We start from the raw sequence: 17,943 nt of genomic DNA on the forward strand, positions 1-17,943 counted from the left end.
TGATCTTGGCTGCCTGTGGCAAGCCAGTCGCTCCACGGGCTGCTCCTGTGCCACTACAGTCTCAAGGGGAAAGGAGTAAAAGGCACCATTGACAAAGGCAGACCTTATGCAATTCCCAGCCTCCCTGGGAACCAGACACTTTTAATAACATATACAGTATTTGTAGGTGGTGGATCTGGCTTTCCTCGGGAGGATAATGAGAAGCACACCCATCTGGCAGAGCTGATGTTTCCATTTTGGCATGTTGCTTGGGATGCACTTTCTGCACAGTTTGAAATCTGAGCATAATCCTATCTTCATGAACCACGTTCACTAGTCTGATAATGTGACCCCACAAAAGGTCAATGGAAAAGTTAATATAATTTATTGGCTGATTTAAAAAAAAAAATCTAATCATCTCTTTTTCCTTTTTCCTGACCCCCCCACCCGCACCCAGTGCCCTGCTGACATTTTCCAGTCATTCCCAAAACAATGGCCAGGGTGGGATTGCTCTGAGCGGGTGCAGCTTTAGAGGAGGCTTTTCCTGTGGGGCTGCAGATGCATCTGCCTGCTCAAGCCCCCCTCTCCGAGAGATTTGTGGGGGGTGATGTGTTCAGCAAAGGTCACCAGCCTGACCAGGGACAGGGCTGGTACCAGGTCAGGTTTGGGCAGATCTTGTGGTTTCAGCGTTTGCTGGGTATCCTTTGCTCTGTGGGGTGACTGGAGTTCAGCTGATTTGGAATGTGAGGAGACATCTCTGTTGTTGATCATCTCTGCCAGTTTTGTAGCCGTGGAGAGTAGGGAAGGAGGATCCAGCCCGATTCCTGGGAGTCAGGCACTCTTGGATGAAGCCATCAAGGGGCCCAAGAACCCTTTCCAAGGACACAGTGCCCTGGGAGGTCACCATCAGCATGTACTATGCTGCCTCTAGAGAAGGCTGCAACAACCTGCAGTGCACAGGGGTGAGTTCCTTTGTGTGTGAAAGGGGGACGTGCACTCCTCCTCCTTGCACTGTCCTCCATTTGGATTTCCCAGCCACCAAGAGCACCCACTGCACGCTCAGCCCGGAGTGTCTGCAGAGCCCCAAGAGCCGTTTGGAGCAATTAAGCAGCCAGGTGTTTGTCAGGGCATGACCTGTCCTGGGGAAGCAGACGAGCTTGCTTGTTAGGGTGGAGCTCCAATTGTAATTACGAGCTGCAAGAGTAATTAGACCTTTCTTATACCTAAAACCTCAGGGATAGAGAAGAAAGGACTCCAGAGGGCAAGGAATGGTGGAAAGGATCCAGCGGCTTCTCTTTCAGCATTAGCTGCTACTTCGAAGTCGTGGCTTTGGAGCTGCCACACTGCAGAGCCGAAGAGAACGCACTGGGAAAACATCTGGCAAGAGCAGGGGAAGGAGAAAGCCCAGAACTGCCCATTACTATCTGGCTGCAGCACTGCACGGTCTGTCAGGGTGCTGCCACGGCTGTGCATGCAAACCCTGCCTCCTGTCAGCAACTGACTGTCCTTCCCGACTTCTTCACAACCCTGCTCCATGCCTGGCTCCTGCCGAGGAAAGACTGGAGAGAAGGAGGGAGCCTGAGCAGTATGGCTTGGAAAGCAGAGGGCAAAGGAAACACAGGTAACTTCTGATGTCGGTAGTTTCAGAAAAGCAAAACGATGTTCTAACGTGGTCTCACCTTATGCTTTCTAAGTCTGGTTTGTGCGTAGCGCTGCCCGTAGCCTGGGGGCGGCACAGTTCTGCCTGCTGCCCACCCTGCCTGGCACTGTGGGGTGCTGCTGCCCCCCAGCAAACCCAGCCTCCCTGATGCGGGGGAACTGGGCTCCCACACTGTGAATGCTCCCCTGCCTTGCTTTTCAGTGTCTTGAAGATGAGCCGGTCTTCTCCAGCTCTTGCATAAGACGTTCTTTGTCCATCAGCACATTTAGCTCCTGCTCTGTTCCAGCTGGTGCCGGGCCATGTGGGCAGGGAACGCCTGTCTCCACGGCAGCAATGCTGCCAGTCTGCAGAGCGGATGGGGAGCCACCGGGGCATCAGAGGGCACTGCAGAAGTACAATATCTCAGATCATAATAAACTCATGGATTTTGCCCATTTAGTTGAAATAACAGAGATGAAAAAGTTATTGAGAATGACTGATGGTAGGTCAAATGACCAGACAGCGTAACCTGCTTCATTCTCTGAGGCGTCATGCCAGGGAGAAGAGCTGCACACAGGCTTTGGTTCCTGTCTTCTCTGAAAGCAGAGCCTTTGGAGAGCACAAAGCAGAAGAAAAGCTTCCCAGCCCTCTGCTTTGTTGTAACAGCACCGACTGCCAGTCTGCCAAGCACTTTCCCAGGAGGTGCTGTGAGAACAAGGTTGCAGAAGTCACTTCAGCAATAACTGCTTAATCTGCTCTGGACCATGCTAAAATTGTGTCCAGTTCCCAGGTACAGCAGGGTTACTGGGCAGGACAGGGGCATCTTGGTTTGGGATCTGTGATGAAGTCCTGGAGAAGTGGATGTGAAATGCCCCTCTTCCAGCCCATGTTGCAGTCCCCAGTGCCTTGGCTGTAATAGAGAGATTTGTGTTTGGTTACCTGGTGGGAGGGTGTGCAAGGTCTCTCCTCACCTTGGATTTCAGAGCACTTCAGCTCCTTGCTGCCATCAGAGATGGCCAGGACAGTGGCCTGGGTGGACCTCCAGCCTGGCCCAGAACAGCTGCAAGATCTGCTCCATCTTTGCAAATGATGTTGAAGGACAGAAGGTGAAATCAAGGGTTTCATGTGCTATAAAAATCAAGTCCAGGGTTTGGGTTTTTTTTGTTTAGTAGGGTAACTTTGATGGGATAAATATGTCTCAGAAACCGGGAACCCAAACAGCAATAGTTCAAAGACATTTTTCCAGTGCCACACAGCTAAAGCTGCTCATCACAGCACAGCTTTGTTGGGCAAAGTGTAACAGGGATCGTTTCCTCACTTCCTGCCAAGGGTATAAGAGCAAGATACCAATTCACAGATCTTGAAGAATGTGACAGTGGTATTTCAGCAGCTCTAATGCTCTGCAGCCTGTGAAGCACAGTAACTGAAAGGAAATATCTTTGGTTTTATTCACTTGGCTTTATTCCTAATTCAGTCTTTGATGCCATCAGCCTGGGATAATAAGTTTTCAGAGATATGCTTGAAATTAAGGAAATGAGTCTGATTAAGTCCTTTAAACATACTTTGAGAGAGAAATGTACAACAATAGAGACATTAAAGGTCTTATTTTCAAGCAATTCTAATATGAAATCAAAACATCGAGCTACTAGATGGTGAGATCCATTAGCAGTGTTTGCATTCTTCAGCTGGAGAGGGTATCACCTTCTTCAGCTAGGAGAGTTGCCAGAGAGCTTGAATCTGTCCTCTGTGCTGGGTGGGCAGTGATCAGCAGATTAATTTCACAGTAAAATATTTGCAGCTAAATAATAAAAGCACAGACACTTGCCCTTTGCCCATTTTATTTCGCAGGGTAGAAGTGATGGTTTCTCAAGTCTCACTTTGAAGGTTTGTATGTGGGTTTTTTTTAGCTCTGTTTAGCTAGTTGCTTTATTTTTCTTAGCAGTCCTGGGATAATTTAGCTGTAAATAAGTTACCTAGTAAGGGGTTTATGCTGTCCATTGGTGAGGGTGAAACTCCCACTATTTACTGGAATACTTCCCAGTGAAGTCAGCAGCATTGCAGGTACCTACTGGGTTCCCTTGGCAACTTTTCCCTGTGGCTGAGACAACTGCTACCAAACTCAACCCTGTGTCATAGTGCAGCAGCTTTTGCTCTGCTGTTATGATCACCAGTGCTGATGTGGTGCCCGAGGATTTCAGCCCAGTCCGCAGGCTGAATGTGACAAAGCCTGTGCAAGCCATCAGGAAACTGGTGTCCTTGGTGGAGACAATCCCCAGTGAGCTTTTGTGCGTGTGCTGCATGGCAGCTTTATGAAATAATGTGGTGGAGGTGTGAAAGCAGATAAAGGCACTCAGATCCCACTTTTCCTTAGGTATGACATGAACTAGGCAAAGGCTGGCAGTCCTACTGACTGAAAAACTTCTGCCTTATTTAAAAATAGAAGGGAGAGACAAGTACCAACAAAAAGGATGTGCCAAGTAGCTCCACAGTGGTTCCATTACAGCTTTGTGGCAGCAGGGAGCCAGGAGAGAAGAGTGGAAGGTGACTTCTGTGAAGGGAATAGTCTTCAAAGGACCTGAGAAGTAATTTAGAGACAGGAGTGACCTCCTTTACTGCTTCCCTTGGCAATCGTGGGGCTAGCAAGAGGAATGGGAAAGCACAGTATTATTTATTTCATCTACTATAAAAAGGGACTTTTTAAGATCTTGTTCAAGTAAATGGATCAATGAATTCCCCTTTGCTTCTGCTGTTGGAGACACACGACTTATTAGATTTGCTGCTGTTGTAATGAAAGTAACTAGCCAGGTTATTTTAAACCATGAAGAACTGTATGTCTGGGAAATGGGGGAAAAAGGATTGAGTGGCACAAGAGAAAAGAAACTTAATCTGTGACAATCTTGGGCACTTTGTACAATTTCCTCTTAAAGCGGTTTCACAAGCTCATCTGGCAGAGAAGTGATAAATTGTTCAACAACTCAGGTTTGCCAAAGTAGTTTAAGGAGCTTTCAAAGGAAACTTTTAAAGACTTGTGGCTTTCAACTGCACGTGAATCATCTTGCAGAGTGAGACTATAATTGCTAACCTCCATTTAATGGATCATCATATACCTGTCTGTGTGTTCATGAGCTCTGGCACTCAGTTCAAGAGTCATATTCCCATGCAGATCCCATGCCTGTGTCTGAGAGCCCAAAGGGATGCTTTTGCCAAACTACTGAACTTGAAAATCTAAGCTGGCAGAGCCTGCAAGCAACTGAGGTCAGAGAAAACACATAAAGGTAGTAGGAGAATGTCATGTCCACACACACAGCCAAGGCATGGAGTCGTCTCCTTTCTCAGCCCCTTTTCTAATGAGGTTCTTTTTGTTTGCCCAAGGATCTCTGGGGATTAGAGAGAGTGGGCTATAGGGATTTTTCCCCTATATAATACCCTTGCCAGGAAAGTCAAACAAACAGGGCCAGAGCTGTTCCTCCTGTAGGAGGCCCTACAGCTGTCCTCAGGGAGGGCTTGTTGGTACAGGGCTAGCAGAGGTGTGCTTGCAGCATCTGGGACCAGATGTGGCCAGCTGGCTGCTGGTACACTGCAGAGGTGGGTCTCATAACCTCCTCTGAGCTAAGGCACATATTTATACAGCCCTACCAGAAGAGGCAGGGTGGAACACGCTAATATATACACATTGAAGAAACTGAATAAATAAACAGTAGGTTCTGATTTATTTTCTCTGCTACTTGGATATCTTAGTTTTGGCACAAGACAGATTTCATATACAAATGTGATCCCCAGATAGGTTCTTTCCTGCCTGATTTAGAAACCATGTGCAAAGGAGAAAAACTTCACAAATGTTCTTAGAGCATAATGGTATTTATGCTGTTTATTGCCAAAGCACATAATATCCTTAGCCCCCTTTCAGCTAGCTAATATATAACAGGTAACAATGCTGGTCTCTGCCCTGCAGGATGTACAGTTACAGATGAGAGATAACAGTGGGTAGAGTCAGACTGAGAAAGCACATAAAATGTGATTAGTCAGTCTGAGACTCACTAAATGCTGTACACTTAATAAGCATTGTTCACTTTGTTTGTGCCTCACCTGGGAGAGTGCAGGGTTCAGTGGGGCAAAGCCAGACACAGAAAACAGCGAACGCCCTCAACACTGGGGAAAAGGTTGTGGGAGGGAGCAGTTGAGAAATGTCATGTGTAAGAAATGATCTGGTTGCAGAAAGTTGTAAAGGACTTGTATTATTAAGTGGGACTTGTACCCAGTTCATATTTCAGGTGGAATGTATGTAACTAGGCAATCAAAATAGTCATGGGAAGCCCGTTAAGAAAGGCTGCAGGACTTACCACTCCTCCTGTCCTCAAGCCCCAAGCTGCTTACCTCCTCCCACGGAGCAGTCTGGAGGAATTACACTGGCTGTGAATGGCCATAACATTTCCAGAAGCACTGACAATGCTGGATTGTGTTCTCTGGCTCATTTCCTCCTGCTAACCAATCTCTCAAAGGTGAACAGAATGGAGAAAAATAGTTGCTTTTCTTGTAATTCCTCTTATAATTTACTTTATTTTTTTCTACCAGGTTAAACACCTGATGTTTTCAAGGCACTGAATGCTGTGATTTCTAGCTGTATACCTAGAAATAACTTGAGATGCCCTGTGAGCTGTCCCTTTACTAGGGAAGCTGCAGCCAGGAATGCTGCAGGAGAGCTGAGGTTGCCAGGCACTTCCAGCAGTACAAACCAGAGTGACGCCAAGAGAGCTGGAAAGCAGGGAGTGTGCCAACCACAAAATTAATCTCTGAGTTAATAAAAGGCTGCATGGTTTGAGGTTTGTGAAGCAATAAACGAGTTCAAATTTGCCAGCGACTGAACAAGAAAAGCAATTAGGTGTTAAGGGAAACCTTCTAGTGGGGATAAAGATAATACATTAGAATATACAATGGGTTGAAAACCGTGATGAGAAATTAATCTTTAATTGAAAATTACTAAAGGAATTTTGATGAAGAACATAGAAATGTATATATCAAAGCAAACCTTTTAACTCCTTTTACTAATAGGGAATGACAGAATAAGAGCTTCTGTTTAATAGCACTAATACTTTCATAATATTTTTCCTCTGAGTCATATGATAGGCTCTTTTTATCAGTCAGTACTTCATCCAAAAAAAAAAAAAAATTCTCCTTGGCTTCTCCTCATCATAGTCATTTCTAGGTCTGTATGACCTGAAAGCTATTTCTACTAAAGTGTTTTACCTCTCTTTTTCCAGCACCCAGGCAGAAGGGTACCCATTTCAATCTCCCCATATTCCTATGACTCTACTGGGGACACTGCTAGCAAGTTTGCAAGGCTAAAAGAGGTTATGAGCAAAAGTGAGCCTGAGGAAATACTTCAGTGTGATCCAAATGGAAACTGGGGGAGTCCTTCATCAATGTGTTGTTAGATGATTTAGATATTCACAATTCCAGTGGCATCAAAGGAGGCTTTTCTGGTTTTAAAACAAAACATCTTGCTCAGAAGAGAAGAATAGGCAACAATAAAAGCATATACAGATGGGAATTCTGAAAGCTGATAGCAATGGGTAGTTTAGCAGTTTGCAAAAGGAGTAACTAGCTAGGGAAATTCAATGAAAATACATTGGCCAGTACCACTGATCACCAGTGGCATTTCCTTGAGGCACAAAGAAAGTCCTAGCAGTGATTTAGGTTGGATATTGGACAACAATTGCAATTCAATGAAAAAAAGCCCCTCAAATTATAAAGTATTTTTTCTGTTATTTGTTTAGAAAATTGACAGAAGAGTGTCACCATATTTAATTGCAGGTATTTCACATGGTCTTTCACATATAATCAGAGTGAATGAAAACCACTAGTTAATACTCATCTTTAAAACTTTCACGCAAAAGTATTTTAAGAATTGCCTGAGAAGATCACCAAACTCTTAGTACTGATTTCTCAGTAAATATTGTATCACTGAATTTCCAGAGAATCAGGGGAAGTAACTGTTGAGTCACACATAAAACCAGAAAACCCGGTATCTGGTGTGTCCCAGCTAAGGAGGGACAGAAGCTTGGCCAGGCTGACACTAGCCTTTGGCAAGAGTGGTGAGGTGGTCAATGAAGTGTGCAGTCAACAGAGAACAGAGGTGTGACAGTAGAGTCAGAACATTAACAGAAAATAAATGTTTTTTGGGTTTTTTCAAGTAGAGGAAGGCATCCATCTGATTTGAGTCAGAGCAGCTCAGCATTATCCCTGATGTGTGGGTGGCTGCCAAAAGGTGCAGTTTTGTTTCTCATTTTCTTTTCCTCTCATTCCCTTAAACAGTGGTGACATGAGTGAATCAACTCACCAGGCCAACAGAAAACGGTGTCTTTTCTTTCTGTCAGAATTTCCTTTTTTCTGACTCACCTCAGAGCTGTGGGGTCACTGGAGTTGTTGCAGGAAGCCCAGAGTGGTACTGGGGTGATGTGATGTTCTGCTAAATGGATGTAACCCCTGTTCAGTCACTGCTGGGGTTGCATGCAATGAGATTATCAGTCAATGGCTCCCTTCATCTGCAGTGGAGAAGAACTACTGGAAAAAATGTGAAAATAAATGTGAAAATAAATATAGATCCTTTTGTGGTTTACAAATCCTCTAAATGGTTTGCAGTGCTCTTCAAAATTGAGCAGACAGCTGACAGAAGCAGGGATGGGTTATTAAAAGCAGGTGTAGATAGGACAGTAGGAAAGATCCCTTGTCACTTCTGTCAGGCTGAGGGGAAGAGCTGAGTGACCCACTGCAGGGATGGGATTGTGTCCAACATCTGAGCTGGGGTCTGTGATGGAGCCCCTGGGCAGTGCCCCAGGGCACTCATGCCTTACAGGGATTTCTCTGAGGTGATCCCCAACCTCTCTCACCACTACATAACATACCTAGTGCTTACACTGAGTGAGATGTGCAGAGCTACTCCTCTGGTGCCTCAGTAGCCTGTCAATCCTGCCATGGTGTTCACCGGTGCTGGATGGAGCCAAATCCCCCAACAGCAGCTGAAAAGGTCTTGGCCTGGTGGTGTTCCCCATCCCATGAGAACGGAGGACTGGAGGTAATGCTGGAGGGTAACTGGCAGAGCTGGACATGACTCCACATTGATGTCTGCCATGTAGCTTTTAGGGAAAACACCAGCCTCCAGTGCCTGCAGGACACCCCATGGCCAGCACATATGGCCTGGGGGACCCTGGGAGCCTCCATTCACACCCTGAAGGTGAGGTCCAGCAGCACAACACCCATTGCCATCCCTGTACCAAGGGGACCCTTTATCCTGCCCCGCAGAGCCCCACAAAGCCATGTCCCCACATAGCCATGCCCTACCATATCCATGTCCCCACAGCCATTGCCCCTCGCATCCATGTCCCCAATATCCATGCCCATATCCCCATTTCCCTGTCCCCCCATATCCATGTCCACACAACCATGTCCCCATAGCAATGTCCCCATATTCAAGTCCCCCCCATCTCCGTACCCCCTGTCCATGTCCCCCCATATCTGTATCCCCCTATATCCACGTCCTGCCGCATCCATGTCCCCCACAGCCGTGTCCCCACGTGCTCCCCCGCCACGCCCCCCGCCGAACCCCCGCCCCCCTGGGCTCGCGCCCCGCGACACCCCTCTCTTCCGGCGCGGAGCGGGGTGGGCGCGTGCCGCGCCGCCGTCACTTCCGCGCCCGCCCCGCCCCGCCCCGCCCAGCGCGGCCGGCGCGTGCAGCCGGTTGGCGGCGGATCCGCTCGCGCCTCGCGAGGCAGCCGCAGCCGCGCGCGCGGCGGGCGGGGTGGGGGGGGAGCACCGGTCCCGCGCCGGTCCCGCGCCCGCCCCGCCGGCGATGGGGCTGCGCTGAGGCCGCCGGTGAGTGGGGCCGCGGTCACGGCACGGCACGGCAGGTGAGGGAGGGTCCGCGGGCCTCCAGCGGCGCCCGCATTTTCCGCCGGGCGCGGCGCGGCCGCCTGCCCGCAGCGCCCTTCAGCCGCGCCGGGCGCTCCTCTGCCCGCGGTAGCCCCCGCGGGGCGGCCCGGCGCGGGCGCGGGACTTGTGGCGGGGCCGGTGCCGTGGAGCGGGTCCCGCGGCCGGGGCAGCCCCGCCGCCTGGGGAAGGAGCGCGCGTGGCCGGAGCGCGGGCGCCCGGCGTGTCGCGGCCGCCGGTGTCCGGACACGTGCGGCGCTGGCCCGGCGGTCAGGCCGCCCCCCCGCGCTGCCCAGGGGCCACCCGGGGCTATCGGGGCCCCCGCGGCAGCTCGGGCAGTTCTCCCGTGCCGCTTCTTCCGTCCTCTCAGCCCGGCCTCCAGTTCTGCCGTAGGTCCCGGTGTACCGAACACCGCGCGTTCTGCTGCCTGGGCACACGTCAGCGTGTTCTGCAGTGGCGGGGTCGGTGGAGAATGCTGGTGATCGTGTACCAAAGAGAAACTTTCGTAGCCCAAGATGAGGACTCAGTGCGTCTCATCCTTTTTTCAGCACATGAGTCAGTGCATTCTCCTGCTGCTGACAATGATTATAGAGCACTTTTCTATCAGCCGAGCTATGGAGACGGGGATCTCGCACTGCGAACACCTCTGACAGCCACTGCGTCATCCCTAACAGAAGGCCTGTTTATGCCTGTTCAGGGATAAACAGCTACTAGGTGAATTAAACACTGAGAACCTTAACAGAATTGATACTTAAGGTGAAGAAGAACTTGAGTATCTACAGTACTGACTCTGAAAGCTTGCTGCTACCATCAGTGCTCTGGCTTGCCTGCTGGGATCAGTGTATCCCTGCAGGTGCTGTAGTTGGAAGAGGGTTTTGGAGCTCTTCAAGAAGCTGAGATAGCATAGCCTCCAGCAGTGGGAGATGGTTAACTAAACTGTTCTAACATGAGTGCTGATAGTTGTCTGGCCACGCCGTCTGACTGCTTCCTTTTCTGAGGTTACTGAGTTAGAATTCGTTAATGTGTTTTCTTTGCAGTATGCACTCACTAGAATTGTATGGTGTTTTCTTAGCAAGGGCAATACAGATTATGTTTCATTTAGCCAATTCATTACTCTGACTGTTTTTTTTTTGTTGTTGTAGGTGACTCAGCTGTTGTATGTATGAGATTTGTCCACACACTGGCTCTTCAGACAGGTTAGCAGTATTTTTCAGCCATCAGTTCCATCATGTTTGAAAGAATTGCTACTTTTGCATCTTTTTAAAATTTTGTACAACACTGTTGCATCTTGTAGAATATTGATTTTCTTGATCTTGTGAAAAACAGCTTTTTTGGAGTTATTTATATTTACTCTATGATGTAAGTGTGGTCCTCATAAACTTAATGTCCATGTATCAGTGTCATGAGTGACAGCAGTGTATCTTTATTACACATCTACTCAGGAAATGTTTGTCTTGGTATTTGGCACGACACTGATGGCTATGTACTGCTGCTTTTGTTAGCTGCTTTTTCTTGTTGGCTAATTACAAGTACAGTTTCACAAAGTTTAAAGAAAATACACTGTGTAAACTTTGAACTGTACAGTTGACTTGGAAATTTATTGGTACTGATCTAACCCTCCTGACTTCTAAGAAGTGTATCATTAACATGACTTAGTGAAACAAAAATGTCATCTATTGTTGTAGTCACTTGGTGGGAAAGAACACTGGCTTCTGGCTACATTGAGTGTTCCAGTGTGAGCACCTAGGTCAGCTACGAAAAACTGGTGTGCTCCAAGGTTATCAGTTTTTAAAGTGCTTCAGAAAATAAGTAAGAGAGATCTTTTTGTTAACTTTGGTGTTGTCCAAGACTTACTGTCTGTGACACAAGGAGGTGTAAGCAGTGAAAGGGCTCTGAGCAGTTCTGGAGACTCCAGCAGAGATGCTGGACAGCAGCTTCTGCCTTCCCAAATGCCTCCCAAGAGCATTGGGGCTGTTCCAAGCTGTGCTTGGTGTCTTCCTGAAGTACTGTCTAGACTTTGAGTTCATTTTACTCTCCCCCCTTAAATTTTTTATTTGTCTTCTAGGATCAGGCATCTGTTGCTGTATTTCTTTTTTGTTTCTTTCTAGTCTGTGGAGTACCTCATGGCATTGATAGGCACTAATTCATCCCTAATGTAGAGAAAGAGGGGTGAAAGGTCCCAGCTGCCTGGTCAGGAAGATCTCAGTGCCTGCAAGGGAGCGTGGGGGCTGCCTAGCAGGAAGGGAAGTTGCATCATGATGTCTGAGTGATTGAGAAACTTTGTGATTCAGTCCTGTTCTGCTACTGTGCCATGTGACAGGCATGGTGCATCAGACTGCTATTTTGCTGTGTTCCTAATAAATTACTTTTAAAAAGGAAATACATTTCTGTATTGACATGGAACCCTCAGATTATTTTTCCCATTTACCTTGAGGAGGTACTCTCCTACTGTTTTCTGTGTGGAGTATAGAACAGCCAACAAGGCATTGATTTTCTGTGGGATGAAGACAATTTCCATTTATTCTGTGGAAGTAAAATACCTTTATATTGTTAAAGCCAGGTCCAAGTGGAATGTCCAGGTCACAGAGGAAATCAGTAGTCGAACTGCGAACTGACATGGAAAGGTCAGGTTTTCATCAAGCATTTTGACCATTGCACCCTTGTTCCTTTTTCTGGAAACCTTCAGATAGCATTTGCTTTATTTCTGTAAACAGCAGAAACCTGCAGCAGGGGATTACTTTGACTTAACTTGTCCAAGGTCAGTTGTAGAAATTATTACTTCTGTTGTGATAAATGTCTGTTGAGTGCTGTGCTCAAGCATCTTTAACTGCAGACCAGGGAACATGGTTGTAACACCTTCCTTACTTAATGTCTGTGTGGTAGGCAGACAATGGGGATACAGCATCATAAAGTCACCCTGGGACCTGATGGTATCTGGCATGAAGAGAAGATGTTTCATTCCTTTATTGCCTTGTGAAACAAAGTCCTTTACTTAAATCTTCTAAAACTCTTGAGTTTTGGAAATTAGAAAAAAACGGTTTCCTTAGGTTTAATTTACTCAGTGCCCAAACCTTATCACTGTAATGTGAAAATAAGTGGTTCTGCCATTTGTGTTCAGACTCATCTTTTGAATGTCTGCAAGAATTGCCTTGGAGAACAGTCTGTATTTAAGTGCAGGGATTACTGGTCTCCACAGCCTGACATCTACTATAGTCAAACCTGCTTTGGGTCTGGAGTCATATTGTTGTGCTGATCACTAGGTTATGTGGACTTTCAGTGGTGAAAAACCTCCCAACATTCTGACTAGTGCTTGGATCTGGTTATGATTAGCATGAGAAAGTTCATACAAGACAAATCCTAGTTCAAAAATCCTAATTTCACAATAAAACATTGGAATAAATAACAGTAATGTTAAAATGTTTCCCTTTCACTGTTACACAATTAGCTAAAAATAGTTTTCATTCATAAAAAAGCTGCTTCCTTTGTTAAATAATCTGCATAGCAGAGAACAAAAGTTAATTTTGTAGTAAACTGTAGCTGTATTGTAGCTCCAAGTCTGACACCTTTATTTTTGATTGAAATAAGACTGTAAACTTTAATTTTTTGGTAGCTAAAAAGCAGGCTTAAATAAAATATGATGGGTGATTCACAGTTTCTGTTCAGGAGTTATGGACGTGATCTGCACAAAATGCTGAAGTTCGGTGTCTTGCTGCTCTTTTTCTACAATACATAATTTCTGCACCATCTTCATGAAGTGCTGTGCACAGGTTGGGATTGGGAAGGGGTCTCCCTGGCCACAGAATCTTGCTGTTTGCTCTGAAGTGGTGCAGTGTCAATCATAGTCATAATCCTGTTCATCTTACCAGAACTAGCTGCATTTGCGTTCATACTGTATTTTCATTTTTTCACTGTGTGTTTTTCATTTGAAAGAATTTTACCCTTTTTTTAACGGTTCTGCTTTATTAGAATTGTGGCATTGCATTGTTCATCTAAAAATAGCTCTTTGGAAGAGGACGTGGTAGTTGAACTGGTAGCAAGTTACTTTTTAGTTGGATTGAGATTTTTTTATGTGGTATTTAAGACTAAAAGATCATCCTTCAAAATCAAAATACTCTTTCCATTTTGACCTTTAGCAGAGTTATATGGCAGTGATATTTTCAGTTTAGAGGGTCCATGCAGTAACAAAAATGGCAGCTCCTTTAGATTTTATTCTAGCTAGAATATGTCAGAATGAAAGGTGATAAACAGCAATGGCTGTGAAATCACAGCTGGTTTTTTTAAACAGTAGGAGAACAGTGTAATGAGAAGGCTTTTGAGAAACAGTAAGAGCAACTTAACTGACTTGGGATGCAAGAAGAAAATATATGTAGAGTGTGAAATTGAGTCACATTGTGAAGAATATATGTGAAAGATTGGTAGGGGCAGATACCACAAAGGCTACAGTGCAGATGGAATGGCAAGTAGCAAGAGACATAAAAGTCAGCTACCTGTAAAAGTATGTTAGTAGCAGTTGGAAGATTGGGAAATGCCTCACTTGATTTGGTGGGGAGCTCATGTGTCTACAGAAGGTGCAGAACATCTGAAGGGCTTAGTGCCTATTTTACTTGTCTTCTTTTGCATAGTGCCATGCAGGTGCTTAATCTTATGAATATTTGGTATGGTATTTTACACTAGAGTGTACTTCCACTAGATATTTCTGTGTCAACTGGTCCTGGTACATTTCACTGTACAATTTTCAAAAGAGCTCAAAAATATTATCTAGACCTACTCAGAAGTACTAGAAGGCTGGCAAAGGATGAGTCTTCGGACAGTTACAAAGGAAGAGAGCTGAGGAATAGAGTTACAGTCTGACAGTTCAGTTTGTCTCAGTTTTTTCCATCAGTTGAGATTAATAAGCAAACATGCTATTTTCAAGTGCTTGGAAGATACAGCAGCATGAGCTGATATGTGGAAAAAGTAATTGTGTCCGAAGTCTTGATATCTTTTTACTGCAGAGCAGAAGGCTCAGTGGCTATAGCAGAAACAGTGGAGGTTTAGTCTCCTGAATTAATTGATTGATTTAACAAGGTTTTCCTTATTTTAATGGCCTCATAAGTAAATGGAGGCATGATCTGGGGGTAGGTGATCCTATCTGGAGAACTGTAATTAACAATTCAGTGTTAAAATCAGAAGTTATGTTGAAGGATTCTGTCCTGGGTACGGTTGCCTTTAATGAGAATATTAGTCAACTGGCTGATTAAATCTGCTTATTAAATTCTCAGGGACTGTATGTTGGAGGACATGATGAGAGTTCAAAATAACCTGAAAAATAGCATGGCATTCAGTAGGGACAAATGCAGAGTACTGCACTTAGGCAGGAATTTGCCAGCTGCAGAAATGCAGGGTGAGGAATAACTGGTTAGCTACTAGAAAAAGGACCTGGGGGTGTACTGGATCACAAGTTAAATATGAGTCAGTGTCATGCTGTTTTGCAGAAAAGGCAAATATCTTACTGGGATGTTTAAACAGGAGTATTGTCTGGCAGACGTAAAGTTTAAATCCATTGGCTTTATTTGCTGTTGATGTACAGTCTGTGCAGACAGCATCGTTTTGGGTGCCAAGATTCAAGAAGAATTTGGACCACTTGGAAGGAGTTCAGAGTAGAGAAATGCGAGTGATCAGCGTTCGAGGAAACAACTTCATAAATGTGGAAGAAAATCCAAGTTATTTTGGCAAGAGATGAGGAGTTTAGGGAGAATGTAAGAGATTTCAAGTATTTAAAAGATTTGTAAGACGGAAATGCTATTTTCAGTGGCCATGATGGGCAGGTTGAAGTAGGATTAGGTTTCATCACATAAAACACCAATTAAGTTTTTAACATTTCTCACAGTTGAAGTAGTACTTTAAGAAGTCTGTACTTGTGGCCATGAAGAACAGGTTTGTGTGTTTAGAAAGAATGGTATATGGTTTAGGTTGGGGAATAGACTAAACTCACTATTCATGTCCTTTTCATCTAATTTCATAGGATTCTAGTTTTAGCTGATGTTAGGTTAGAGCCAACGAGGGAGAAATATACAGGATTCTTTTTGTCAATCTCTTGGTTGTATGATGTGAGTTTAGACCTTGTACAGGTTTGAATGGTTAGAACTGTGATGCTTATATTGGTTTGGAAACATATGGTGTTGTGGATTACTTTCTTCTCTTGGATGTTGCCTCCTGCAAATGGAGTGAGTTTTCTTGTGCTGTCACGATGTTCTAAACCTTAATGGCGGAGGTACTGGAGGTACTGCACGTTAGCAAGGTTTGTGTGAGTTAAGCCTAGCAGAGCACTGATGAATTTCCATTCATTTCAGTAGCCTTAGTAGCTTTCAGATTGCTGCTTTAGAGTCAGGTGATAATCCTATAATGTTTCTCATCCATTACAAAGGTCCACCTTTGGCTTTGAGGATCTCTTTGCAGTTCCCATACTGTGGTGTATTCACTACTACAGGGGGCCTGAGTGAGGATGGACACATTGCAAAGTGGAAAGTCCAGCTGCAAGAATAGCCATGCTATTTTATGTATCATTATTTTTATGTGCTGTTATAATCACCTTTGATTGTCTGCAGTAGATTGCACGGCAAAACAAAGGATCCAGCTAATCCTTCTAGTTCAGCAAATGATTTGTAATGTAACTGGAATGTGTGAAAACACTTCAGTTAATCCTGTGCATTTCGCTGCCATGTCATATCTCCAAATCATTGAAGAAAAGTATGGTTACCCTTATGAACTCTGCCCTTAAGATCTGCTATGGTGTTTTACATCAACAACAGCAAGAGCTTATTTTCTGGAGGCTACATTTAATGCAGCAGTAGATAGCAGGAGCTGAAAGGTCAACGACAGGGATAATGGTTGGCCTCCAATGGGGAGATTGTACAGTTAAGTTGCATTACCTGCCTGTCTTTACTCCATAATAATATTTATTGAACTGTATGACTTTTGGGTACAGGTTCATTTCCTAAGAAGTCCTATTATTGTTGGCTAGAGATTTTTTTTCTCTGAGCTGAGGGATTATTTTTCTTACCTCTGTTTCTCAGACAGGGTATCTGTTTTTATCTTAGAGGTATGCAGGGTTCTTAACATATCTACTGCTGTCACTTAGTTGTGAAGGCTTGATCCAAAGCCCAGTGAATTCAAAGGGTTGTTCCACTGGCTTGAGCAGTCTTTGGCTGAGGGTGCTGCTGTCTGAAAGTGATGCTTCTGTCACTAGAGCAGTACTCCAGATCTGACAAGCCAGCAAAAAGTTCTTTTCAGACCAACTGGTAATTCCAACAGAAACATACAAGGGCTGTCAAATGTTCAGTCTTGCAGAGTGCATTCTTTAGATTAACTCTGTCTTCAGTTGGTCCATTTGGTGAGGACCTCAAACCTTAAACAGTGCTTTGAGAGAGGGTCCTGACATTACAGCTCCTGCATCATAGCCATGCTTTATTGCTAGAGGCAGCCTTAATACTGGCAATACTGAAGACTTGTGGTGAGGAATAATGGTGTTGAGTCCAGTTCAGACAGGCAGACTTTAAATCAACAGTATATGGATAAAACAGAGCTTCTGCTGTGTTACAGTTATACTGCTGTGATGGCTTTCTACTGCTGGGGTGAGATCAACCTGTGGGGAATGACATGTGTCTGGAGCAGAGGCAGATGTAATGTCTGAGTGAACTGAAGCACTTGGAAAACCATTATTGTGCAGTCTAAGTTGATTGAAAGTCTACTTGTGCTCCTAACTTCTTAATTTTCCTTAGTTCATCTACAAATTTTAATTTTTGTTAGCAATATAATTTGCGGTTTTTTGTGAACTTGTCTTCTTCAGCAGAAGTAACTTCAGTAATGAACAGGCAAAAATACAAGAACACACAAATTTCACCACACATATTGCATGCCTTTTGTAGGGTGAGAGCACAATGAAAAATAACTTAAAGAATTGTCAGCCTGACAGAGTCGTTACTCAGTAGTGTGCAGATGGAGTTGTCCTCATAGCACTCTTCCTTCTGTCACCCTTTCCATTATCCAGCAAAATCCCTTCCCGGAGTGAGACAGGTTTTTTCAATAGGGAGACTGTTGGCATAATTGCACTCTGAGCATGTATTATGGAGGATTTTTATGCCTTAAGCTGGTACTGGTATGCTGGTAGCATTTGTAACTCCAGTTCTTAGCCTGTGGTCATTTCAGTAGTGACTATCTGGTGTGTTAAATAGCGGCTGTCTCTGCTGGAGATGCTGTTCCACATAAGTCCATTGCTGCAGCAGGTCATAGAAGTCTTTTTCTCTGGTTTCAGAGCCAAGTATTTTGAATTAGTGTAGTTTGCATCTTGCATTTGGAACAAATGCATAGTCTCGGTTTCCTTCTTGCTGTCATCCTCTGCTGGCATAAAGGACTGTGAAGAA

The 17,943-nt window shown here is 45.0% G+C and overlaps 1 protein-coding gene and 1 long non-coding RNA gene across 2 annotated transcripts in view; both read left to right on the forward strand.

Moving 5' to 3' along the window:
* The first annotated feature begins 1,235 nt into the window (after positions 1–1,235).
* Positions 1,236–8,217, forward strand: LOC148222660 (uncharacterized). Its single transcript, XR_015805736.1, has 2 exons — positions 1,236–1,600; positions 6,877–8,217. It is a non-coding gene; the product is annotated as an uncharacterized LOC148222660 (long non-coding RNA).
* A 1,266-nt stretch (positions 8,218–9,483) lies between these two features.
* ATP13A3 (ATPase 13A3) overlaps positions 9,484–17,943 on the forward strand; it is a 57,045-nt gene continuing 48,585 nt past the window's right edge. The window contains exons 1-2 of the mRNA XM_088170882.1: positions 9,484–9,522; positions 10,684–10,737. Coding sequence (XP_088027008.1) covers positions 10,700–10,737 — 38 coding nt within the window. The 5' untranslated portion in view covers positions 9,484–9,522; positions 10,684–10,699. The remainder of the gene's footprint in view (positions 9,523–10,683; positions 10,738–17,943) is intronic.

Source organism: Sturnus vulgaris, chromosome 10 (assembly GCF_052056855.1).
Source record: "Sturnus vulgaris isolate bStuVul1 chromosome 10, bStuVul1.hap1, whole genome shotgun sequence".
Classification (NCBI taxonomy): Eukaryota; Metazoa; Chordata; class Aves; order Passeriformes; family Sturnidae; genus Sturnus; species Sturnus vulgaris.